Genomic DNA, 25,821 nt, shown 5'->3' on the forward strand with positions numbered 1-25,821 from the left:
CACGAGTCAATTTTTACGCCTTTTGATTGGTCAATGGCAAAAGGGTTGAAATTTAGAAACATTTTCAAAAGGTAACCAAAATCCTTTAAATATCTCACATCTTCACCTCAGTTAATTACAAAGTTATAATAGTTGTATAATAATGACATCTAAGGTAATTTTATAGTCAACGAACAGCGTCAACTTTTCAATTATTTTAAAGTAGTTTCCCAACGTTTTCCAACACAACCCCAAAGAAACAATGGAACATTCTCGTTTTACCGGAAGTAGGCTCCATGGGTGTTGACATTTTTTTCAATGCTGGGATGGCGGCACGTGCGATAGGATTTGAACACAACAGAAACCTCAACATTTTGATGTGATGGATCATGGTTCGGATTCGAGGAAGTCTGCTTGAAAATGAAAGGAATAATTGAAGTTATGCTGCATTAACTTTGGTCGGTAGATGTTCGAGGTTCTGAATTCGATGCTGTAATCTGGTTCCACAAAAAAAACAATAAAGTTATGATTAGGCCTAGGCTAGGGCCAAATTTCATGTGGGTCAAATTACTTCCTATCTATGTGAACTAAGAAGTTCACTGACCATGTTCGTTGACAAGATAAATTATAATTGACCATGGATAGTTCAGTCATGTGTATTCGCTCTATAATAAAAAGGCCTAATTAATAGTTTTATATGCATTTATCATATTGTTATTTAAAAAGAGTAATTCCCAACCTGTGAAAATAATATGTGATTTTCCAACTTTATACATCTACTTGCATCTTGCTTGCATTGTTAATAGACCGTTTTTACATAGCGCTTTTCACACCCGAGGGTGTCTCAAAGCGCTTCTGACATTATTACCCCTGGTCACTGGGCCTTTAAATCAGTCCTTAAACCATCTCAGCTCCCTGGCTGGGGAGTATACAGCCTGTGCGCAATATTATGCGCTACTCGGCTAAACCAATTGCAAGAACCATCTCTGCCCTCACAGGTACCCATTTTACCCCTGGGTGGAGAGAAGCAATAATAGTTAAGTGTCTTGCTCAGGGACACAGGTGTCACGACCGGGATTCGAACCCACACTCTGCTGAACAGAAGCATCAGAGCTTGAGTTTGGTGCTCTTATCGACTTGGCCACGACACCCCAAGCAATGTTGTACACAACGTGTACTTTCTATTAGAAATTATCAAAGCCCATGGTTATTAGTTGCGATAAAACCTCCGGCTTCGCCGTCGGGAGGAGGGTTATGTTATCGCAACTAGTACGTAGTACTACGTAGTTATTAGTTTGCCCTCCATCCTCCCGTTGACAGTCTCGCAGACATGATTATCGTAACTACGTATCCCATAGAGGGTCCAGGCAATCGTTTGGGAGCCGAGGTGGTCACTTGTCGGGATTTGGTTAAAGGGTTTAGGAACTTTTGAAAGGTACAAACAAAACACAAAGCCCACAGGTTGATTTTAAACTTACACGGTCTGCTCAGCAAGTAATATTTTAAGGGAAGCTTTCTGCCATCATTATTAACTGTAAGTTCAACGTTAATATGTGGACTTTGTGTGACAAAATGTACTCGAACCCATTAAGGGAGATGACATTCTATTTACAACAATTTTAGCAGAGTGGCATCCTTTTGTCACTGCATTTTTGCTGTAGAAGTTTCTGATTTAATTTTGAAGATCATTTGTTTTATTTTATGTCAACAGAAGCCTGCGACACAGCCACGATGCAAGATGCTAGTTTCTATTGTTACACTGCATTTCTCATAAGGCTTGCTCTAATGGTGTATGGAGAATGGCAAGATAGAACAATGCTGGTAAAATACACTGATGTGGATTATTATGTCTTCACCGATGCGGCCAGATACGTCACACAGGTTAGTGATAAACCCTTTCTTAGTTTAAAATGATCTCTAATAGATGTTATTTTTGCATCAGCGACAAAGAATACAATTTTTGTTGTCCCTAACACCGATGGATACAGAATCAGTGCTTAATACATCTCGGTGTTATGATGCAAACAAAAACATCTTTTAAAGCAATCGCACAACATCGGTAAACAGTATTGTCCAAAGGCCCACACTTCGTGTATCACAACTTAAATATAAAATTAAAAAAACTGAAAATTTAGGCTCAATCGGTCATCGGAGTCGGAAGAAAATAACGGGAAAACCCACCCTTGTTTCTGCATGTTTCGCCGTGTCATGACATGTGTTTAAAATAAATCCGTTATTCTCGATATTGAGAATTGATAATTGTTTTAATGTTTTCTCAAAATAAGCTTGGGCGATATCACGATATTATCGAATATCACGATATTAATTTGTCACGATTTCCATATCGGATGGATTTGGTTTTAATCGAAATATCGATAAAATCGCGATATATCGTGATAATCGCGATATATCGATTAAATATCGCGATGTATTTGCTAGCTTAGACATCTTGCACCCCATAGGTTTGGAGTAAAACCAGAAGAATAGGTCATTAGAACACCTCTCTTATGCTAGGACTGTCTCTTCTACAACTTTCACTTGGAGTTTTAAGACTGATGATGTCAAATTTATTAATCGCGATTATATCGAATATCGCGATATATTGTCGACGATATATCGTGAATAAAATAAATCGATATTGCCCAAGCTTATCTCAAAACGTAAAGCATTTCATGGAATATTATTTCAAGAGAAGTCTTTCACCATTACCTTCTGTAAACCCGGCAAGTTATTTGTAAATCTGTGAACTTTTAATTTTTGTTCTGTTCAGAAAGTGTCCAATGGCTTAAAGTCGTTGAGGTACCCACTGCTAGGGTTCTGCTAACACATAGGATTCAAACTGCCTCTTGCCACTGGACTAGTTCAGTGGTCTAGTGGTAAGACATTTGCTCTAGCAATGCAAAGGTTGTGGGTTCGAATCCGGCCAAATTGTTTTGTTCTTTGTTCACAGTACTCGGGAAAGTACTGAGTAAACGTACAGTGCTTATGATACCTCAGTGGAAGGGTAAAAACAAATTATAAGATCATCTCTGTTGAATTCTATCAAATTATTTATTTCTTCTTTGTTTTGACCAGGGTTTATCGCCTTACGAGAGAGCCACCTATCGCTACACACCGCTCCTTGCATGGTGTCTCACACCAAACATCTTCCTCTCACCAATCTTCGGCAAGCTCCTCTTCATCCTGTGTGATGTCTTCACAGGCATCCTCATCTTATGGATGCTGAGACTCTCACATTATTCCGAGAACGTAGCCTTAAAGTGCGCCCTCTGTTGGCTGCTGAATCCACTGCCGATCACCGTCTCGAGTCGTGGGAATGCCGAGTCTGTAATGTCAGCTTTGGTTCTGTTGACTCTTTATGCCCTGATGAAACGCTGGACGAAAACAGCTGCTTTCCTGTATGCCGTATCAGTCCATGTTAAGATATACCCAATCACATACTGCCTCCCCATCTATTTCCTTCTGGGCACTGACTTTACGGAGAGAGCTCCTTCAAGAAAACCAGATGACCCCTCGAGGAGGGGTTTGTTGAGACGGGCGATGGAGCTGTTGTATCCCACTCGGGACAGGTTGCTGTTTGTGTGTGTGTCGGTGACCGTCTTCATATTGCTGACAGCATCAATGTACTATTGGTAAGTATATCTACCTTAAGAGATCAAAATGGTTTGTAATATTTATTATATTTTATGATCGCTCAATTCACAAGGCCAGACGGCCACTTCAAGGCGAGGGCTACATTTAACTGATTTTGGCTATCAGCCCAAATCAACTGTCGTCAGGGGCACAATGCCACCTACTCTTTAATGGACACACAACAATTTTCCTCAGGTAAGGGCACTTCGATGAGGGACATGTAAATTTATGTTAGAACTCAGCAATAGCAAAGGGCACCATGGCAATTGCTGTGGGTTGCTGTTGGTTATTTTGTTAGTCGCATACCGAACTATTCAAACGCCATTTGTAAAAAGGTTTATTGTACGTTCATTCCTCTTTACTTGTGTGACCCTTTCCTTCTATTCCTCTGTCCAGCTATGGTAATAAATTCCTGGATGAGACCTATTTGTACCATGTGACTCGCCGAGATGTCCGCCACAACTTCTCTCCTTATTTCTACATGCTTTATCTGACGTCCGAGTCTTCGATGTCGGTCACCATTGGTCTGCTTGCATTCATACCTCAGGCTGTGTTATTATTAACGGTGTCTCTGAGGTACTACAGGGACGTGGCCTTTTGCTGTTTCATCCATACATTCCTGTTTGTGACGTTCAATAAAGTCTGCACCTCACAGGTTGGTACTTTTTGGTAATTAACAAAAAAACTTACTTAGTAACGAGAAATGGAGAGCTGTTGATAGTATAAAACATTGTGAGAAACGGCTCCCTCTGAAGTAACGTAGTTTGGGGGAAAGACGTAATTTCTCACTCAAATATTTTAATCTGAGAAAGACTTTGGGCCTGTTACCACAGGCATTTGAAAGCACACACATTTCTTTTATAGTTTTCTCCCAACTTTGATGACCAATTGAGCCAAAATTGTCATGGGTGTGTCATTTTATGCATTTGTTGGGATACACCAAGTGAAAATACCAAACGTGTCCAGTGCCTCTCAGGTGCAATAGATTTACTTGTTTTCTTCAAGTTTCCTTTTCTTGAAGGAACCTCAGTGGTCGTCTGATTTGAAGGGGTTCGAAAAACAATGAAACGTTATGGAAGCCTTTAGAAAGTGAAAGGAAATCAATCATGGTGAGAAAACATTGTGTAAAACACACAGAAACAGAATCAATCAACATTTTAGTTAAATTTAGTTTGACTATAAAAAGTGGATCTCTTCATGTTCTTATAGGGTGCGTTCGATTAGCTTCCCTGGATCGACCCCGCGGTGCTCACTCGGGTGAGCCCCAGACAAGAGCTACACGAACGATCACACTCTCCCTCTCATGGTAACGTCATGCACCTCGGGTCGACCCCAAGTGACCCACTCCACAAGCAGGGCACTGGGGGCTGGAATGACGTCAAAGCTATTCGAATGCACTGGGGCAGACCGGGGTCGACCCAGGGAAGCTAAATGAATGCACCCATAATGGATCAGGATAATGTTCGGGATTGCCCTATAGACCTAATGCATTCATGACTTCATCCAGCCACCATCTTAGCGGTAAAACAGTGACGAAACAATCGAAACGCACTGATTTGTATGCACGGCGCACAGGATTGGCCAATGAACAACCTCTTTTTGACCTCTAGGTGCAGGCACCCTATGTAAATGACGGCATGTGCATAAAGTCTATTCTCCTTTCTAACAATACTATTGTCAACTCTTGTCTGAGTAGCGCCCTCTGTTGGGATCAGAAATATTATGATGTTGGCCTCAATTTATCACCAGTCAATTAGAATAGCCCCCTCTGTTGGTTTATATTAATAATTTTGAGGTATGCTGGTATTTTGGAATAGCGCCCCCAAGGTTTTTATTGTTATAACAATTAGTTTTTAACTTTTTAACTTTCAATTCTGCCCCACTATTATTCAGCTTGCAGTGATCATTCAAAGAAATATTATTTTGTTTCTGTAGAGCATGAATTTATGCATTTGAAAAAAGCGTGGCATTGATGCTTAAGTTAAAATCAAATCAAAATATTTGGGTTAATTAATGTTCTTCTGACAAAATTTGATGGGTTAGAAAAAAAAAGTTTACCCCATAAACTGATATCCTTCTTGGAAAAAAAATTGGCAAAGGAAAACCCAAATTCATTCCAATAGTCCTTTATAATGATTGTAATTTTTCTTTCTTGCAGTACTTCCTGTGGTATCTTTGCCTCCTACCTCTTGTTGTTCCACTCCTCGGGATAAAGGTTCAAGAAACCTTGTTTCTCTCAGCTCTCTGGTTCTTTGGTCAGGTAAGGTGACAATTACTTTGTTTATGGGGCAGTTAAGAGATGATGAGGGAGCGTCTTGTGGGAGGGATTTAGGCATTGTGTCGTGGCCTAGTAGTTAAAGGCAACAACACTATCACTCAAAATAATTATTAGCAAAAAACCTTTCTTGGTAACGACTAATGGGAAGAGGTTGATGGTATAAACCATCGTGAGAAACAGCTCCATCTGAAGTAATGTAGTTTTCGAGAAAGAAGTACTTTTCCACGAATTTGATTTCGAAACCTCTCAAATTTAGAATTTGAGGTCTCGAAATCAAGCATCTGAAAGCACCAACTTCGTGAGACAAGGGTATTTTTTCTTTCATTATTATGACGACGACCGATTGAGCTCCAATTTTCGACAGGTTTGTTATTTTATGCTTATGTTGAGAAACACCAAGTGTGAAGACTGGTCTTTGACAATTACCAATAGTGTCCAGAGTCTTTAAGAGAAACCGACTAAAGCTCTGATATTTCTGATCAGCTGAGTGTGGGTTCAAGTCCCAGCCTTGACACCGCTGTTCTTAAGCAAGACACTTTAACTATGATACCTCAGTCTTCCGATGTACAAGCCATTGGTCCCATGTATTATGTAATGGCAAAAAAGAACCTAGTGCACTTTTACAAAGAGAAGGGGGTTTGCCCCCTTGTTCCAGTTTGATTGGCTGCATATTGCGCCACAGCACCTTGTTAACCATTACATGGCGCTGTGTAAAAGGTGCTGGTCTCATAATTCAAACGTTCTCGTAGTCCAACATAATGTCGAAGTGCCTTGAGGGTCACTGAGTTATGGATATGAGCGCTACATAAGAAATACTTTTTCTGTACTAGATGTCATTCCAGAAATTTATCAAAAGTTTCTGTTCATTTTTTTTATTTATTTCATTCCTAAAGTTGTCCATGTGTTATTTTCTGTACAGGCACTGTGGTTGTATTTTGCGTACTATCTTGAGTTTGAAGGACAGAACACTTTCATCACTCTGTGGTTGGCTGGTCTTCTCTTCTTCTCTATCAATATTGCAATCTTAACTAGAATTATGCTGAACTACAAAGGCCACCGAACGTTTAATAATGGTAAACTAACTTTAATGGACCAAAGATAGTTGCAAGATACCAAAAGAACTTGGAAGTTCGGGACAACATTTCAGACACGAGTGAAATCTGAACGGAGTTAATTCTTTGAACTGAAATGAGATAAAAGATACTGTAGCGTTTACAGACCTGAATCTCAACCACACTCTTATTGATAAACAATGTATTTATCTACTTGGTTTTATTGCTAAAGGGCCGCTCAAAATGGTCATGTAAAACACCTTTTATTTAAAATTGGTAGAGCGCCGGCACGTTAATCCGGAGGTCGTTGGTTCGAATCCCACTCTAGTCAATTCTTTGTTCAACCCCAAAAATCTTATTGTTTTGTCTAAATCTTACTGCATCTTCTCTACCATCATGCCAAGAACAGCAAAAATAATTACAATGAGAGATACCAGGATTGCATTTATGATGTTTTTAATAAAAGGATAGCTCAAATGATTTTAAAATCTGGATGCTTTGTGTATCGCTACAACACATCCCAGATATTGTGATTCACAAATTGACAAATAATTTCTACAACAAAAAAAAAGAGATTAAATTTCAGCCTGAGTTATATTATACAATATAAACACATTGTTAATTACTAAAAAAAAAAATACAATGAAATCGTTGTGTGAAGAAAGATGGGTTTTATGCTTTAACTCTACAAAAAAACAAAAAAAAATACTGTAAACAAGGTGTTGTTACTGGATATGAAATAAAAGTTACTTCTACATTGAAATAAATAATCAAACAGCGTCTCATGTATGTCTTTGATAGTAAGATTAGTATTAACGTAGGTTGTATACATGTGGCGTGCAGTTTCCCAATTCAAACGAATCTCTGAGTGGTTTTACCTTCAATCTTTCTTCATTCTTCTTACAATGCTTTCGATATCCAATCAAGATAGATTTTGTTGCAAAAATCCCTGATAGAGCTCCTTATATGCCACTGTTACCATGGAAACTATGGTTGCTGACTATCTGGGCCGAACTTTATGGCTCTGATTACCGTATATGATCACAATTCTCGGTTTACTGCGCATGCACCAAATTCCTGCGCTAGCTGTGTAAGCGCAGAATGTCTAGTAACATGGAAAATATTCCCCGCTAACCCATGAAGTATGAGCGGAGTTTCCTGCCCTGATTCCCATGCTTATGGTAAGCAGAACCATGGCCCAATACCATAAGCCTGTAAGCATAAAAACTTGCTGAGCACAGAAAAATCTTTCTTAAAAGACCTGGGGTGGATTTCACAAAGAGTTAAGACTAATCTTATCTCAAGTTATGTTTTTACTATCTCCGCCTAACTCTTTGTGAAAGCGACCCCCGATTACCAGCCAGAATTTCAAGTTTGCATTGTGGCAACTGGTGCCCCACTAATTGGTGGCTGAACACAGAAATTTGCTAAGCAGTAATTTCTGCTTAACAGCTTTATGAACTTGGGCCCAGATCTCAAGATACTGATTTAGTTATTAACAAAAAAATTAAACTTCTGTGTCTTAGTGCACCAACTCTGCCGTGGAAGAGAAATACTAGAAAAAAAAGGTGATGAAGATAATACTTTGTTTATCTGAAACTAAACCATATAAATGTCTTGAAAATAAATACTATAAACTGCACCAATATTGCAGCAGAACACTGTTGAATAAAGAATACAATGTCGCCACTGCTGGAGTGGCTCAACAAATAATACAAAACATATTTTAGTAATAATGTGTAAAAAATGAGAAGAAGAAAAAATATAAGGAACCCAAAGTGGACAGTGAAATATAAAATATTCTTCCAAATACTGCATGGGTTGAGAAATACTTTAATATAAAAAACACTAATGAATAACGTAAGATTGTACAACCCTTTTTAAGTTAGTTATTCGATGGTCACCCTGGTAACAGGGTTAGTGTTAAGAGAAACGAATAATCTAAATGCACAAAATGCACAAAATGAAAACAAGAACAAGTCTTTAGAATCGTCAATAATTTGCTATCAAAATATTCACTCGTAAGACTCCACGATTCATTAATCCTGAAATGATTCCCAAACAACAAGAATCATTATTCAAATAATTACTAATTTTGGTTTTACCCTTACATCGATGTGTAAGCACTGTATATTCAGTACTTTCCCCCGAGTTCTGTGGGAAAAAAATCTGTAGGCAAAATACTCACGCTGATAATCCCAACTGAGTAACATGCATGTGATTTTTTCTCACAGATGTCAGGGAAAAGTACCGAGTGCACAGTGCTTACATACATCGTTGTAAGGGTTAAACCAAAATTATCCCCTGATGCAAATTTAACACATTATTATTATCCAATAAGGTTTCTTTTCCGATTAGATTGTAGTAGCATGGATTGGAAAAAATCCAGTATTGACCCCTTGCACGCATGTCACACGTGGCGACTGATGCCGCGCTCACCATGTTGGTGGGCAATAGGTTTACGTGTAAACACCGCATCGCCTAAAATGCGCACTTCACAGAATAACGCACAGTGACATTGCCGACCAGTATGGCGCAGCCAATAATATTCTGAAGATGACGTCAGGTGAATTGGGTCAATAGAAGTTTTATTTGTAAAAGGAAAATTAATTCTTGTATTCAACTTTATTCCTCAGGCGTGGAATGACACGAAGGAGGCCATAAAGGACACGGCTTCTCCCCTGGTCTTGGACTTGGTGCCCCTTCAAAGGTTTTCCATAGACTTTAAGATTTTCCAATAGAAGTGCCCTTTGCCATGCAACAGGAAAATGGCCTTGCCCTTTTAAAGATGAAATTCCAGGCTAGGGGTCGACTTCTCGAAGAGCAAGGTTTCGGACTAGTCGTAGGAGATATTAAAAAGTTAAGATTAGTCCTAGTTTCGTCCCTACTCGAGATAAGACTAGTCTTACAGGAACACGTTGCCTTGGATCGGTCAAGTTGGTCTTTGAAAAGCGTTTGTAACCATTTGTTATAAAATGCATATGATTAGAAAGATATTTTAAAAGTAAAATACAATGATCCACACAAATTTGCCTCAAAATTGCATGTTTGTAATTTTTCTTTGCTAACTAACACGGTCGGCCATTTACGGGAGTCAAACATTTGACTCCAATAAATGGACAACCGTGTTAGTCGACAAGCCAAAAAGAAAACCACGCAATTTCGAGTGATACTTGTGTGGATCATTATATTCTACTTTTAAAATATCTTTCTAATCATATGCATTTTATAGCCAACAGTTATAAATGCTTATCAAAGACCAACTTGACCGATCCAAGGCAACGTGTTCCTTTAACTCTTTATAGAATCCACCCCTGGTACCTGTGTTCTAACTAAAAAAAAAAAATAACCCACCCCCTCTTCCGTCACTCACCCATCCGTTAAAGATAATAACTCACTTCAGTTTACCTTGCAAAATTCCTCATTTATATAATAATTAAAAAGAGCATTTAGAATGCCATTGGCCATGACAGTCCATAATCTATGTTATTCATTTCAGCAATTAGTTTCTAGTTTAACTTAAGAATATTTTAAAATGCATTACAAAAAAAGAAATTACCAAAAAAATCAAGAGTGATGTACATAATTACAAATATAATATTTTAATTCTTAAAAAATATTGTTAATACGTGATTCTTAGTCAAACATAATCACATGACCCTGGACTGGTGACAGGAAATTGTTTTCCATTAAAAAAATGTAATAGAGTGAAGTCTATAAATGTATATAGTCTTTAGTCCGCATTCAGAGCTTTCTTGGATTGTAATATTCACTCTGACTTCAAGCTGTAAACGTTTGCAGGGAAAATTCTGTCATTTTAGGAGGATCCAAACAGATTTTAACTTTCAAGAAAAGATCATCAAAATTATGTCTTTTAAAGTTTTAGCATAATACAAAGTGCTATAACTGTGACTAAGTATCAAAGTACTATTGAATGAATATATTAATTATATGAGCTTACTGTTTAATATTAATGCAAAAAAAAAAACCAACAAAAGAAAACATCTTTCTTTACACTGGACATTTCGGATACCTATTTACACAAATACATGAAACATTATTTTTTTTAAAGATACAGTTTATATACAAGATAAAGATAATAAAAAATATCTAACCCTGCTTTAGTAATGCTCAGAAAAAAAGCACCTTGTTTTTACCTCCTTGATTCCGTCGTACATATCTCCATGATTATACAATGTGAAAGTTAAAACACTTCAAATTGTTTCTTAGTACCGATGAGTTTATCCTACAAAACCCCCCAATCACACCATATCCTTCAAAACCTACCCTATGATTTGGTCAGAGTCTGTTTGAGTAATTACCAAGATGTACTTTTCCTCAAAAGACACTGGACAATATTGGTAATTGTCAAAGACCAGTCTTCTCACCAGTGTATCTCAACATATGCATAAAATAACAAACCTGTGAAAATTTGAGCTCAATTGGTCATTGAAGTTGCGAGATAATAATGAAAGAAAAAACACCCTTGTCGCACCATGGTCACACGAAGTTGTGCGCTTTCAGATGCTTGATTTTGAGACCTCAAATTCTAAATCTGAGGTCTCGAAATCAAATTCGTGGAAAATTCCTGCTTTCTCGAAAACTACGTCACTTCAGTGGGAGCCGTTTCCCACAATGTTTTACACTATCAACCTCTCCCCATTACTCGTAATGAAGAAAGGTTTTATGATAATAATTATTATGAGTAATTACCAATAGTGTCCAGTGTCTTTAACTACTTTTCTTTTGTTTCAATCTCTCGTATCTCTTGGTGTTTCTACTTTCACAACTGTTGAACCAAAGAAGGTTCTTACCTGGGGTTTTAACAGCATAAAAAATGCTGTCAACAAATGTATCAACAAATACAAAATCAACGGGTTGACAATCGACTCATTTAGCTTGATCCCATCACAACTTTTCTTTCATTTTGTCATTCTACAGGTTTTTATATACTCATCAAATCTCTCACCCTTCAAACTCTCCAAATATTGATTTTAGTGAGGGACTCTACAAAGTTAACATGAACTTGGCACCAATGTCTAGTTGTAGTGACTACTAGTCATTTATGATAATGATGATAATGATGATGATGATGATGTTCATGATGATGATGATGCTCATGTCTCTGAGATACCGGTACGTAAACAATTCCCTCCAAACCGCTCGCCAACTCGTGCTGCATATACGTAAACGGCTGCAGCGTGGGTTTCCGTAGCTTCTTATGAGTGCGCCTCCTCGAAGCTAGCTTGGGGCTTGGCGTAGAGTTCTCTGGAAATGTATTACTACTCGGGTGCATCTGAGTTGGGTAGAGGTTCGTCTGAGCCGTGGGGGTAAACGTGGCCAGTTTCGTAGGTGATGAAGGCGCAGTGGTGAACGTTGGTAGTTTCATGGGTGCAGAGTTGTTTGGTTGAGGAGGAGGTGAGGGTGGTTGATACCCTTCAAGTTTGGCACGAGACGCTTCCAACAGAAGCATGTGATAGTCTTTATGATAGCGTTGTCTCAATCCGCATTTCAGTTTGTGATCTTCGTTACTCAACACCCCCTCCTGTTGCGGATAAGACTCCAGATCGAACGATCGCGATCGTCGGTGGTGCTTCCCGCCTTTAGAATGTCTATGCCCTCTACTCCGTAACCTCTCAGCGGAGATATGCCGGGTTCTATGAGGGAGTTGTGTCTGTTTCTCCACCTCTCTCTCTTGGGCAAGTATAACGTCATCGTCTTCCTGATGGTTGCAGTCGTTCTCGATCCCTGCCAATTCTTCGTAGTAATTTCTCCGCTCTCTGTTTTCGTGATCTCTTACCGGCGACGATGAGCTACTTGCTTGGTGCGGACTTTGTCTTGTGTCTTCACCACCTCCATGGCAGGCACTTTGGTGTCTCCTGTAAAAATAATAAACAAATAAACAGTTGTTAATAAAAACCCAACATCATTCTGTACCACAACATTTATTAAGAAATTTGCATCCCATTTAAAATGTATTTTATTTATTTTTTATTTCATTTATTGTTTTGTTTTTTACAAAAAAATGAGGAGCAGCAGTAGCTGAAACAGCAGTAGCTGAAAGTGTCACTTAACAATGGTAACAAAAAAATAAGTTCAATCACATTTTTAAGACCACTGAAAATTGAAACCTTACTAAGAAATGCAATCAAAGGCTTGACTGTAAACATCTTCTGTTCAATATTCTACTATAAAAAAACAGCACTGAGCATTGCAAAGGTCACTTTACTAAAAAATAAAACTCTCCCATCATAAAATAATAATAATAAAGTCATTTGTAAAGAAGTGCCTAATGCAAAAAGCCTCAGAGTGCATAAAGAGAACAATGACATTTTATACAATGGGTGAAAGATATTACTACAAATAAGCAGATTACAAATAAGCAGCTTCAAACAAATGAGTTTATAACTGTGTACTATGTACTATGTCTCGACACTTCCAAGCCTCAAAATTTGCAATCTTAAAGACATTGGACACTATTGGTAATTGTCAAAGACCAGTCTTCTCACTTGCTGTATCTCAACATATGCATAGAATAACCAACCTGTGAAAATTTGAGCTCGATTGGTCGTCGGAGTTGCGAGATAACTATGAAAGAAAATAACACCCTTTGTCACACAAAGTTGTGTGCTTTCAGATGCTTGATTTCGAGAACTCAAATTCTAAGCTTGAGGTCTCAAAATCAAATTCGGAGAAAAACTATGTCACTTCAGAGGGAGCCATTTCTCACAATGTTTTATACCATCAACCTCTCCCCATTACTCGTTACCAAGTGAGGTTTTATGCTGATAATTATTTTGAGTGTTCAGTAATTACCAATAGTGTCCACTGCCTTTAAACTTGCAGTTAGTCTTTTACAAATCAAACAGTCATTTTGTGTGGAGGACATTTATTTTTTCAGCCACACATTTCAAGAATGAAGGATGTCCGACTTCACACTAAATTACACCCCGTTATTTAATGAGCATTTATTTGTATCTTCCTGTATTTAAAGGCACTGGGGTGGATTTCATTGAGAGTTTGTTAAGACTAGTCTCATATTGAGTAATGAGTTACTCATCCTAACTTAGTACTAGCCTTAAGTTTTTAATATCTCCTAGTCCTAAGTTAGGACTGGTCTCAACTCTTTGTGAAATCGACCACTGGACACCTCAATTGTCAAAAGACCAGTCTTCTCACTTGGTGTATCCCAACAATGCATAAAATAACAAACCTGTGAAAATATTGACTCAATTGGTCATCGAAGTTGCAAGAGAATAATGAAAGAAGAAAAACACCCTTGTTGCACAAATTTGTGTGCTTTCAGAGGGCTGAATGAAGTCTTATATTTGAGTGAGAAATTACATCTTTAAAATAAACTACATGTACGTTACTTCAGAGGGAGCCATTTCTCACAATGTTTTATACTATCAACAGCTCTCCATTGCTCGTAACCAAGTAAGTGGTCATGCTACAAATGTAACAACTATTTTGAGTAGTGTCAAGTACCTTTAAACCAAGATATTACGACGAAATTGTAGCTTACTATGTAAGGCATCTCAAATTCCATCAACATTAATGGGTTTTTTTTAAAGTACAATGACATGTAGACGACTCGTCATTTAAAAGTACATCACTACAAAAAAAACCAAGAGTAAAAAAAATCCCTGAATGAAATGTAGGGGAGGAAACATCTTGGAGCCACATCCTCAGAAAAAGTGTGAAGTCGCCGGTGGTTAGGTTAGGGTAGGATCTTTCTCTAGTCTTAGCCCCTGGGGGAGGCCTAAGGGGTGATTAACTTCAGCACCTTGGTGTAACACGCCGGGATTAACGGCGAGAATATCGACAGACCCTCAATCATTCAGAGTTTTTATCCAATGTGTCAAAGGGAAGGAGGTAAGGTTTCGGAACGAGGTAGGTAGTGGATGGCAGAGAGAGAGAGAGAGAGAGAGAGAGAGAGAGAGAGGGGTACGTGACCTCAACACCTGAGACTACGTCTATGAGCGACACCTGCTCGATCATTCAGAAGATTCACTGTCTATTAAAAGTACGTTCACCTGATACAGGGTTGTGAGGAAATGGGAGGTGAGATTTCTAAGGTGTTAAACTTGGTTAAAGGTTTGCCCCTCACGCCAGGTTGCTTGCAGAACCAATTAATTTGACCTTGATTTGATGATTGATTTCTGGTAATGTTGTAACCCAAGTGGATTTGTGTCAGATCTTAAATAATACATTTCGGTTTTTTTTAATGACTTTTATTTGAAACACTACCTTCACCTTTAGCCAAACCAAACTATTGACGGAGATGAATTACTATACAAATGAGCATCTTTCTAAATAGATTACAAATATTATTTGAACAACTTCTGCCTATAAGGTAAAATCTCCAAATAACAGATTCTGACTGAGTATGAATATAAACTATAAGAAAATTTTTTGTTTTTGAATGATTTTTGTTGTACACTTTCAAACCAAAACAAAAAAGCCCTCCGACTTTCGATTAGTTCCCATTTCCCCTGCATTGTAATATGTACAGGGGCACTTAATATTGCGTCTCAGGGGTAGATAATGACCACATGTAGTTAAGCTAAAAGAACAGTTTTGTTTTGTACATTTTGAATGAATCTTGTTGTTGACTGGAGAAAAGGAAAGAAAAGAAAAGACACTCCGACTTTCTATTTGTTTCTACTTTCCCCAAGGCACAATTAAAAGCGTTGTAATTGGTAAGGTATGACTGATGCACACAGGCACTTAACAACGCGTCTCAAGGGTAGGTAATGTCTACATGAAATAAAAGAAGTTTTGTTTTCACATTTTGAATAATTCTTGTTGTTCACCTGGAGAAAAAAAAAGAGTAAAAATCTGTCTTATTGTTTTTCCTGTTTTCCCCAAAGCACAATTAAAAGCGTTGTAATTGGTAGGTATGACTGATGCACTTAATATAGCGTCTCAAGGGTGGATCTTAACTCATCTCACTCAATCCATCAGCAGAGTGCTACGACCTCTATTCCAGACTACTACAGTATTCAACGTGTCCGTCACGCATGCAATTGGGCAAACCGAGCATTTCTGCTTCATTACAGAATGAGGAGGGAAAAGAGTGGAATATGAACGTTCCAAGACACTGTCGGATATGCCGCGGATCATTACAATGTTCAACATGAACGCTGTAAGGCACTTGGACACTATTGGTAATTACTTACTTGGCAAAGGAGAGCTGTTGATAGCATAAAACGTTGTAAGAAACGGCTCCCTCAGAAGTAACTTAGGTTTTGAGAGAGAGGTAATTCCTCACTAAAATATTGTAAGACTTCAGGCCTGAAGCCTTTTATTAGGCATCTGGAAGCACACACATAATTGTGGAACGAGGGTGTTTTATTCTTTCATTATTCTCTTGCAACTTTGATGACCAATTGAGTCAAATTTTTCACAGATTTGTTATTGTATGCATATGTTGGGATACACCAAGAGAGAATACTGGTCTTTGACAATTACCAAACGAGTCCACGTGCTTTTAATACTGACTAGAAGTATTACCTTAGTCCATGTCTTCTCTTGCCGCTATTCCTCCCCTCCACACCCGGGCAATCTGCCTGACTAGCGGACATCGTCCTCCCCTGTCGTCGGTGGCTCCTCCCACCGCTCTCCTTCCTCACTTGAGGATGTTGCTGGTACTCTGCAGGAGGCACTGGTACCCCTTCATCATCAGCAGGATGAGGCATTGCCTCTTTAGCCATGTTCTCTTTATTCTCCGCGGTGTTGGAGTCGCAGTGGATGGGTTTGGGATCGCCGGAATCCTCCGATCCGACAGAAAGTCTAAGTCTGAGTTTCTTACTCCCGCTGGCTGGCAAGGTGATGGTAGAGGCAAGAGCTTCCGAGATGGTTTTAAGAAGACTCGATAGGTCCTGTTTAAATAGAAAATTAACAAACGACTTTACACAGCTGTACCAGTATAAATGCAGGCCTTGAAATGACCCACAGATCCCACAGCGATAGCCGTGCTGCCCTGTGCTTTTGCTGTGGTGCCCTTTGAAAAGTTCCAATGAAAATTTACTGTTTCCCCAAAGAAGTACCCCTTACCAGAGGAGAATTACTGTGCCGTTTCAAGAATGAAGTTCAAAGCCTGTAAATGTATTTACTGTAGCAGGATTTAAGAAATTCTTGTTGATACAGGGAGAAATAACTAGCATCATCAAAATAATGACCAGAAAAACTTTTGACAATGATGTATCTTAAATTGAAAGAAACTCTCATTTCTTTGCAACTTAGGAATGAAATGTACTTTCTTCTTTGACTTCAAATACCATTGATATTTTTAGCTTCTTAAACCAAATGTCATTGATGTATTTAGCTTCTTAAACCAAGGGTCGATTTCACAAAGAGTTAGGACTAGTCTTACCTTGAGTAAGGACGAACTACTCATCTCAACCGACGACTTGCCTTAAGTTTTTTATATCTCCAGGGGTGGATTTCACAAAGAGTTAAGACTAGTCTTATTTCGAGTTAGGACAAGCTACTCGTCCTAACTTAGGACTAGCCACCAAACTTCATTGATATATTTAGCATCTTAAACCTAACTTCATTGATATACTTAGCTCCTTAGGCCCAATTTCAGTGATAAATTTAGCCTGATACTTCACAGAGTCATCGAAGGCGATTGCCTTGGTGCCCTGAGAAAATGCCTTGAAGTCCTTGAAATGCTACAGTAGAAATTTACAAAATCCCCATCGTGTGCCCTTTACCAGGGAGAAAATGCCTCGGTGCCCCCTTTCAAAAACGAAGCATACAGGCCTGCGTATTTACACATTTAGCTACCTAGACCAAAGTTCAATACTATATTTAGCTTCTTAGACCCAATTTCATTGATACGTTTAGCATCTCAGACCAAATGTTATAGCTATATTTAACTCGTCGCTAATTGGAACTGTTTACTGACCTCTCGAGTGACCTTTCTATGTCCATCAAAGTCATAGAGAGTAAAGGCCCATTCCTGCTGGTCTGATTCCCCATCCAACGATACATCACAATCAACTGCCTGGAATATCAAGAATAAACTACATTAATATTAATATTAGTATACTCAATGCATAGAGTTATATATGAAAACGCACAGTGAAATTGCCCACCAGTATGGCGCATTCAAGATTTTTCTGATGATGACGTCAGGTGAAATGGGTCAATAGGTAGAAATTTGCATTGGGGATAAAGAATACTAATTTTGGTTTTACCCATATACACCGATGGGTTAGCACTTAATACTCCCAAGCTCTGTGGAAAAAATATATATAACAGTTTTTGGGGGAAAGTACTGAGTATACAGTGCTAACACACAAGTTTTTGAAAATCACAGCGCAATGTTTTCAGGAGAGTTGCGTAAATCAAAATAATTTTCGTCTCACTGAGAAAAAACCTTTTTGTGAAACTGTTTTACGTTATTTCTCGAAAACATCAGCGCCTCAGCAAGTAATATTTTAAGGGAAGCTTTCTACCATCATTATTTTCAAACCTTGTAAGTTGAATGTAAATCTGTGGAAGTTTGTGTTTTGTGTCATAATAAACAAAGTACCCAAACCCATGAGTACTCATGAGTGATATCATTGACAGCGAGATTGTGAATGAATACTCAATGAGTCAATTAAACCAACGAGACTCACCCCTACAGTTGCTTTGCCACTAGTTGACGACATCGTTGGAGACAAAGGTGGTTTAACAACGTCAGGGCTGCCTTTCTCAACAGCTACTACCTTAACACTACACGATGATCCTGAAACCTCTGGTGGTAATGCAACTATTAAAGAAAAATTAAAATAATAAATGAAAATATTTTATTTCTTTTAAAGACACTGGACACTATTGGTAATTGTTTAAGACCAGTCTTCTCACTTGGTGTATCTCACATTCTCACTTATGCTTAAAATAACAAACCTGTGAAAATTTGAACTCAATCGGTCGTTGAAGTTGCGAGATAATAACATAAGAAAAAACACCCTTGTCTCACGAAGTTGTGTGCGTTCAGATGCTTTATTTTGGGACCTCAAATTCTAAACTTGAGGTCTCGAAATCAAATTCATGGAAAATTACTTCTTTTTAAAAAAACTGTGTTACTTCAGAGGGAGCCGTTTCTCACAATGTTTTATACCATCAACAGCTCCCCATTACTTGTTACCAACCAAGGTTTTATGCTAATAATTGTTTTGAGTAATTACCAAAAGTGTCCGCTGCCTTTAAATGAATCTCAAATTTCGTAAAGCTGTTTCGCAGAAAATGCTGCTCAGCAACTTTGCTGAGCAACAAATGAGTGGGGCACCAGTGGCAACAGTATTACTTCATGGAATGTTGGCTGGTAACCTCTTTCTGCTAAGCAGAGTTTTTGTCTGTGCTTAGCAAGATTGTGTTGCTTACAGGCTTTATAAAATTGGGACCAGGTCACACTGTTCATCCATTGATTTTAAGCGCAGCAATGGGCAGCCTCAAACCTTTCGGAAAAGTTGGATAGATGCTTAGTTACATTTCTCTTTGACCAATTCAGCACAGTTTTTTACAGGTTTGTTATTTTAAAACAAATATCTTGGGAGGATACTGGTCTTTGACCATTTCCAATAGTATACCATGCCTTAAAAATTGGTTCCTTATGGTTGTAGCATCTCTCTTTACAAATCCAGATTTACAAAACCCAAGGATAAATGTCTACAAGTTTTTACAAATAATCACAATCCCGACCATGAGTAGAGAAGAAAAAACATTTAACTGTAATCATTAAGATCATTGTAGCCCCAATGTGGTTTTGGTAGTCTGTTAGCGCCATGTGGTTGGGTTTGCAGCTAGGGAGTGTTGAAACCATCATATCATAGAGACAAACAAGTAAAACATTGTAGTGTATACTTCTGATGTGATTTAAATGGTCAAGAAAAACCCTCGCACCAGGTGAACTTTCCCCAACGACGCCCGATGCAACAAAAGCTTCTTTGATGTCTACCTGGTAGGTTTGATGCATTGCTGTGTTTTTACATAATCAAATCACATCATATGCCATAAGTCATTACCACACGATGTTATCAATAAAGCATGGGGCCTTCAGGGAGTACAGACCAACTCAATGCTTTCCCAATGAATAGGGAGTCTGGGAACATGTCCCGCCGGAGTTTGCCAAACACTTAACTAATTTGCAAGGCGGCGGGTTTTTTGTTTTGTGAGATGGTTTTAAGCAGGTATGAGGTATGTTTACTTGGAATTCCTAACTGACTTACCTTGAATGTGACAATTGTCCTGAGCGAAACCTACGGGGACGTGGGTTCCGGCGCACTGGCACAGATGGGGCTCATCCGATGAGGACTAATGGAGAAAAGAAAAAAGTGAGAAAGAAGAAGGAAAAAAATAAGTCTTAGAAAGTATGTAGCTCTTATAAAAAAAATAATAACCAGCAGTCTGTGGGTAAAACAAAATCTATGCTTAAGGCTCAGAGAAGTAGAAACAAAGAAACAAAACAATGTATCTTAAAATATCCAGTGAAAGTAAAAGTACTGCCAGGAAAATGAATGAATGAATGTGAAATTTCTACTGTTCATTCTCCCCAGGATTTGTTCAAAACTGTGAGGTCATTCTGGACCCCAAATTGTTGGATGTTTTGTCGAAGCACGCTGAATCCGAAGATTCTACGATTATATCTCTTGATGTCTTTTGTGAAATTGAAAAGGAATTTTTATATTATTATTATTTTTTTGCATCGACTGAAACTTGCGTGTAAGGCCTGTATGCTTTATTTTTGAGAGAACAAGGGCTCCACGGCATTTTTCTCCTTGGTAAAGGGCACCCTAGATGAGGAAATTGTAAATTCCTACTGGAGCATTTCAAGGGCAACAAGGCAATGAGCAGGGGGCATGAGGGCAATTGCCTCCAATGCCTTCTGTCAAGTTTTATAGGGGTGAATGTGGGCAGGTAGCTTGTTCCAAAGTGTGGTATTTACAAATGGTGCTTCAGAGTGTCCCTGAACTTTTAAGATGTAGGAACCAAGGGGCCAATGTGATGACAATAAGAAAACAGATGTACAAGCAATTGTCTAGAGTAAAAAAAAACAGAGTCCATTATGCACCTTACAAACCACAATGTCTAACTGACTCTCTATTCTTCACATCTCATAAATTATATTTTGTCTGTATTCAGGCACAATGTGCTGGTATGTGTTGGTTATGACTGGTGAATAACACACAAAAAACACATCCGTGATGTTTTTATGGTGCTTAAAACTAATATTTGTAGAAGTCTTTTTATGGCAAGTGTTTGAGTTTGTCCAGGCACCAGTAAAGTAAAAGAAACCAAGAAACAAACCTGATTTTTTATTTTTTTATTAGAAAATATACAAAGTAGAATTGTCTTCACTACTCATATAGTAGTTTTTTTAAGTTTAGTGATGTTTTGAACATTTTGGTGTTTTTTTTTTTTTTTTGGGGGGGGGAGGTTCCAATACATTCAAATTCTGGATATTAAAATAAAAATCTTTAAACAAATTTCCACCGCCGGAAGAAATAAGCCTTCAATGAACACAAATTCAGAGCAAACTCAATCAGGATAACTTCAGATGGCCTCAAAATGCACTCCTCAGCGGTCACTTCGGTTAAAACGAACTCCAAACAAACTTTCTACGACAATATTATTTTTGGCGTTTGGTTAATCAAACAACAATTTATACAAACAAACCACAACAACAAGGTGGTCACCTTTCCTCTCGTCATTAGACCACAAGGATACCAGCCATTTTACATGCACCCTAATGAGATAGGAACCAGTGAATCTATTTTAACCCTGTCAATCGATACAGTTTCCAATCATTCTTTGACGACAAGCTTGGTGGTGGTCTCAGAATGTTCAACCCTCGTTTACTTCAACAAACTACTCATCAAGACCAAGATGACCTCACATAAGGGCAAATAAAACAAAAAAACATGTGTAGCGTGCTGCCTTATTAAAAAAAGGAAGAAGTTTTTGGTTTTTTAAATGGCTGCCTTGTTTGTTTTTTAAGACAACTGGGTGGGCTTCTCAAAAAGATCGTTCAAAATTATCTTTTTTTCTAAAAAAAACAAAAAAAACAAACAAGAAATAAATAGGAGGCGGCCACTATAAAAGTAAAAGGGAAGGGACACTAAGCATGTTTTCATTTTTATATGGCCAAATGACAAAAGGTGACTGACCTTCCCTTGAAATTGTTCCCTAAAAAACACCAACCAAACTCCCATTCTAGGAATGTCCGAAACCTAGAATGACTGGGTGCGGTTGCTTTTATAAAAACCTGGGTTATTTTTGGTCACTGAAATCGCTGAAGCAACGCTACAGGGGTTTCATGGGGGCTTTTGTAAAGACGTTGGATGATACAAGGATTTAGCTCCTCATCATCTCTATGATGACTGGAGCTGCTCAGAGCGGCAGGCGGGCTCCTTGTAGTCTGAATGATGTGTCCTTAGTCTGACTCCGGAATCTTAGAGATGTAATGAACCCCAAACTCTCTTAACCCTCATTGTGTCCTTATGCCCCCAACAAAGAAAACATGTTAGCGTCCCAGCACACTTCCTTTTTTAGAGGCCTTTTTTTTTTCCTTTTTTAAATGGAAAAAAAAAAGGAAACATTTTAGCCATCTCAGAATTGTTTTCTTTTCTTTTTAAACAGAAAAACATTCTTTTTTAATGTCCCGCTGGTTGTTTAAAAAAAAAAAATTGTCGGCCGGCTATATAAAAAAGAAACCCAAAAAAGGCTTCCTATTTTTATTTTTCAAAAAGGCCCTCGGCCTTCCTTTTTTTTTTTTTTTAAAGGCAGGACGGTAAACATGATTTATTTTCCTCACTTAACTAGCTAGCTGTACAGGGGTTCTTTCTTACTAACCAGCAAAAAACATGGTAGGCAGGGACACAAAGGCATCATTGGCAGATTATTGATCCAGTTTTTGGCAAGGAATTTTTGTCATTTCTTCTGATCTGACCGAATGAATAGACAACTTCAATAACGTATGACAAGCAAGGACGGATGACCATATTATAGTGACAATGACGTGTTTACGTTTTAAACTGGAAAGGAACGATCAAATTAAGATCTTATGGATGTTCTTTTTTCCTTTTTAAAGGAGTCATTCTATAGTTATTTTGTTGTGTCACATTTAAGTAGAAAACAAAACATAAAAGTTGAATATGGAGTGTCGGACCCCATACTCTATTTGATTCACTATTCATAAATTTATTTGAGAAAGGGAAAGCATAGGCCTACCTGTTTTGGGAGCAGCTTTTGACAGTATAAGGCATTTTGAGAAAAATTGAACTTTGAAGAAATGTGGTTATATGTTTCAAAGATCGCAATTTTTGTTATAGAAAATCTAGTCAAAGAGAATGTGTATTATTATTAGCGAGTATTCTCCAAGCATGGACATATTATTCGCTCAGATTTTTGTTGCTATCTCAAAAACACTATCACCTTTTAAAGGGAAGGTACACGTTTGGTAATTACTCAAAACAAATATTAACTTAAAAACTGACTTGGTAACGAGCATTGGAGATCATTGTGGGAAACGACTCCCTCTGAAGTAACATAGTTTTTGAGGAAGAGGTAATTTCTCACTAAAATAATAAAAGACTTCTAGCTCAAAGTCTTTTATTCCTATCTGAAAGCACACAAATTCGTCCAACAAGGGTGTTTTTTTCTGTCATCATTTTCTTGCAACTTCGATGACCGATTGAGCCCAAATTTTCACAGGCTTGTTATTTTATGGTTATGATGGGATACACCAAGTGAGAACACTGGTCACTGGTGTACAATGCCTTTAAAGAGAAATTTTCACAGGTTAGTTTCATTGTTTACATCTACATTTATATAGGATTTAACAAAACAATCGAACAGTTTCAAAAATCAAAGGTTTACTTTTCTAGCTTTCAAGGGAATATTTATTGTATTTGTAAAAAGTATCATCAACTCAATCTTGTTGTGCATAAAAGTTTGACTCTATAACCATATTGTCCGACCATGTACTTATATGGAACTAAAAGTGGCAACTCCATTGGGTTACTCTGCACCCCATTACGCCGAGAGGTTAAAGGTCATCTGGTGAGGAGCAGGGTTGTAGGTATACTGGGACTAAAACCCCATACTGTGTGAGGGTCAGACAGCATGCTGCTTCTCAACCCCAATATGAATAATCTCCACATGTGGCAACCCTCAAAATGAAATCGTACTCTTACAAAAATGTACTTCATATAATATACGTGTACAAAGGGAACTAATGTGCACGTTTTGGTCAGGTACAATTTACAAACCCGATTGAAAAAGAATTTCACATGGCGGCAAAGTTATAATGATGAAGTTCGGATTTATTCATTTGCATTGAATTATGTGGAAATCAGACTAAGTTTTTTGGGGGAAATTAAACAAGACAAAAGAACAGTGATTTGAAAACTAATATGCTAACTTGTCAATTCATCTTATCATGTTATGTACCTTAATAATTAAATCAATGAAACCAAACAAATCTTGCCATCACTTCCATCAGCTCAGCATCAACAAACATTAATCCTGAAGAGGTTAAAAACTCACTCCCAGGTACCGCAGTTAAGAGGTCCCCCTCGATCCACTAAAGCAAAAGCAGTAGTCCCGGCCGAGTTTTCACCTTCCGCCAAGGTAGTAGTTAATAAGCAGGACAGTTCTTTTCAAAACTGAGAAGTCTCCCGAATTCCCCCAAATCTACCCTGCGATGGTAGACTTAAAGACATTGGACACTATTGGTAATTGTCAAAGACCGGTCTTCTCACTTGGTGTATCTCAACATTTATATGCATAAATAACAAACCTATGAAAATTTTAGCTCGATTGGACATCGGGGTTGCGAAATAACTATGAAAGAAAAAAACACCATTGTCACACGTAGGTGTGTGGTTTCAGGTGCTTGATTTCGAGACCTCAAATTCTAAACTTGAGGTCTCAAAATCAAATTCGTGGAAAATGACTTCTTTTTTGAAATCTATGCTACTTCAGAGGGAGCCGTTTCTCACAATGTTTTATACTATCAACCTCTCCCCATTACTCGTCACCAAGTGAGGTTTTATGCTGATAATTATTTAGAGTAATTACCAATAGTGTCCACTGCCTTTAAGATAGCAAGACATGTTCTCAAAAGAATAAAATCTACCTGGCAAGTAGATAAACACATGGTATTACCTCAAACTAAAAAAATGGCAAGAAAACTGCTCAAAAGAACAACATCTTCCAAGCAAGTATACATACATGGTGACTGTTACCGCTTATCAAATATACATTGGTACCTCACCATGCAATGCCCCCAAATCACATAAACTCCATACCCATCCTTATTTGTGTATTTTGATGTTGTTTCTGTATCTTCAAATCTTCTCAGCTAATGCAAATCCTCTTTCCCTCTTTCCACATGTTCTTGTCCTTTCTTCTCACCTCTGAACCCTGTAATCACTCCCTCCAACCCACAACTTGTTGTTTAAACCCAAAACAGGGGCGATAGTTTCACCGACCCATCATCAATGTAACGCATTTATTGCGCTTCATTCAAAAAACACAAGCAGTATACCCAACAGATTAAGAGAATAAAAAGGAAAGCCCTCTCAAAAGAGAAACTCGCAAACCCTTTTGTTATACCAGCGTATTGTTTCCGTCAGACAATGCCCCAGAGTAGCCCTGACTGCCAAAAGACTGTCCTCCTCCTCTCTCGGTAATCTTGGCCATTCTAGGGCTTAATTGGCTTGAGGGTTCAACTCCAGCGATAAAAAGACTCAGCGACTGTAAATCCACTGTGAGTGTGTGAGGTAGCCTTTTGTACCTTTTGGATCTAGTAAATTGGTTTTCATCAACAACGAGAGCTGGAATAGAGCCAGGTAGAAACGTTGACGAGTGTGTATGAAG

At 38.1% G+C, this 25,821-nt stretch overlaps 2 protein-coding genes across 4 annotated transcripts in view; one reads left to right on the forward strand and one right to left on the reverse strand.

Annotated features, from left to right (window-relative positions):
• Positions 1-284: 284 nt before the first annotated feature.
• On the forward strand, positions 285-10,130 carry LOC139934877 (GPI mannosyltransferase 1-like). Of its 3 annotated transcripts, none has more exons than XM_071929296.1 (6): positions 285-437; positions 1,691-1,860; positions 3,055-3,611; positions 4,009-4,267; positions 5,771-5,872; positions 6,810-10,130. In XM_071929296.1, the coding sequence occupies exons 2-6, from the start codon at positions 1,711-1,713 to the stop codon at positions 6,990-6,992; spliced, it is 1,251 nt and encodes a 416-aa protein (XP_071785397.1). In that variant the 5' UTR covers positions 285-437; positions 1,691-1,710; the 3' UTR covers positions 6,993-10,130. The 3 variants fall into 3 exon arrangements, with proteins under 3 accessions (XP_071785397.1, XP_071785396.1, XP_071785395.1); XM_071929295.1 differs by lacking the exon at positions 285-437 and having other exon boundaries at positions 464-1,860; positions 6,810-6,963; positions 9,579-10,130; XM_071929294.1 differs by lacking the exon at positions 285-437 and having other exon boundaries at positions 466-1,860.
• Positions 10,125-25,821, reverse strand: part of LOC139934871 (uncharacterized) — a 36,472-nt gene continuing 20,775 nt past the window's right edge. The window contains exons 4-8 of the mRNA XM_071929287.1: positions 20,169-20,253; positions 18,576-18,709; positions 17,858-17,956; positions 16,459-16,826; positions 10,125-12,821 (exon numbers count right to left, since the gene is read on the reverse strand). Coding sequence (XP_071785388.1) covers positions 12,002-12,821; positions 16,459-16,826; positions 17,858-17,956; positions 18,576-18,709; positions 20,169-20,253 — 1,506 coding nt within the window. The 3' untranslated portion in view covers positions 10,125-12,001. The remainder of the gene's footprint in view (positions 12,822-16,458; positions 16,827-17,857; positions 17,957-18,575; positions 18,710-20,168; positions 20,254-25,821) is intronic.

This window comes from Asterias amurensis, chromosome 3, assembly GCF_032118995.1.
Source record: "Asterias amurensis chromosome 3, ASM3211899v1".
In the NCBI taxonomy this organism is placed as follows: domain Eukaryota; kingdom Metazoa; phylum Echinodermata; class Asteroidea; order Forcipulatida; family Asteriidae; genus Asterias; species Asterias amurensis.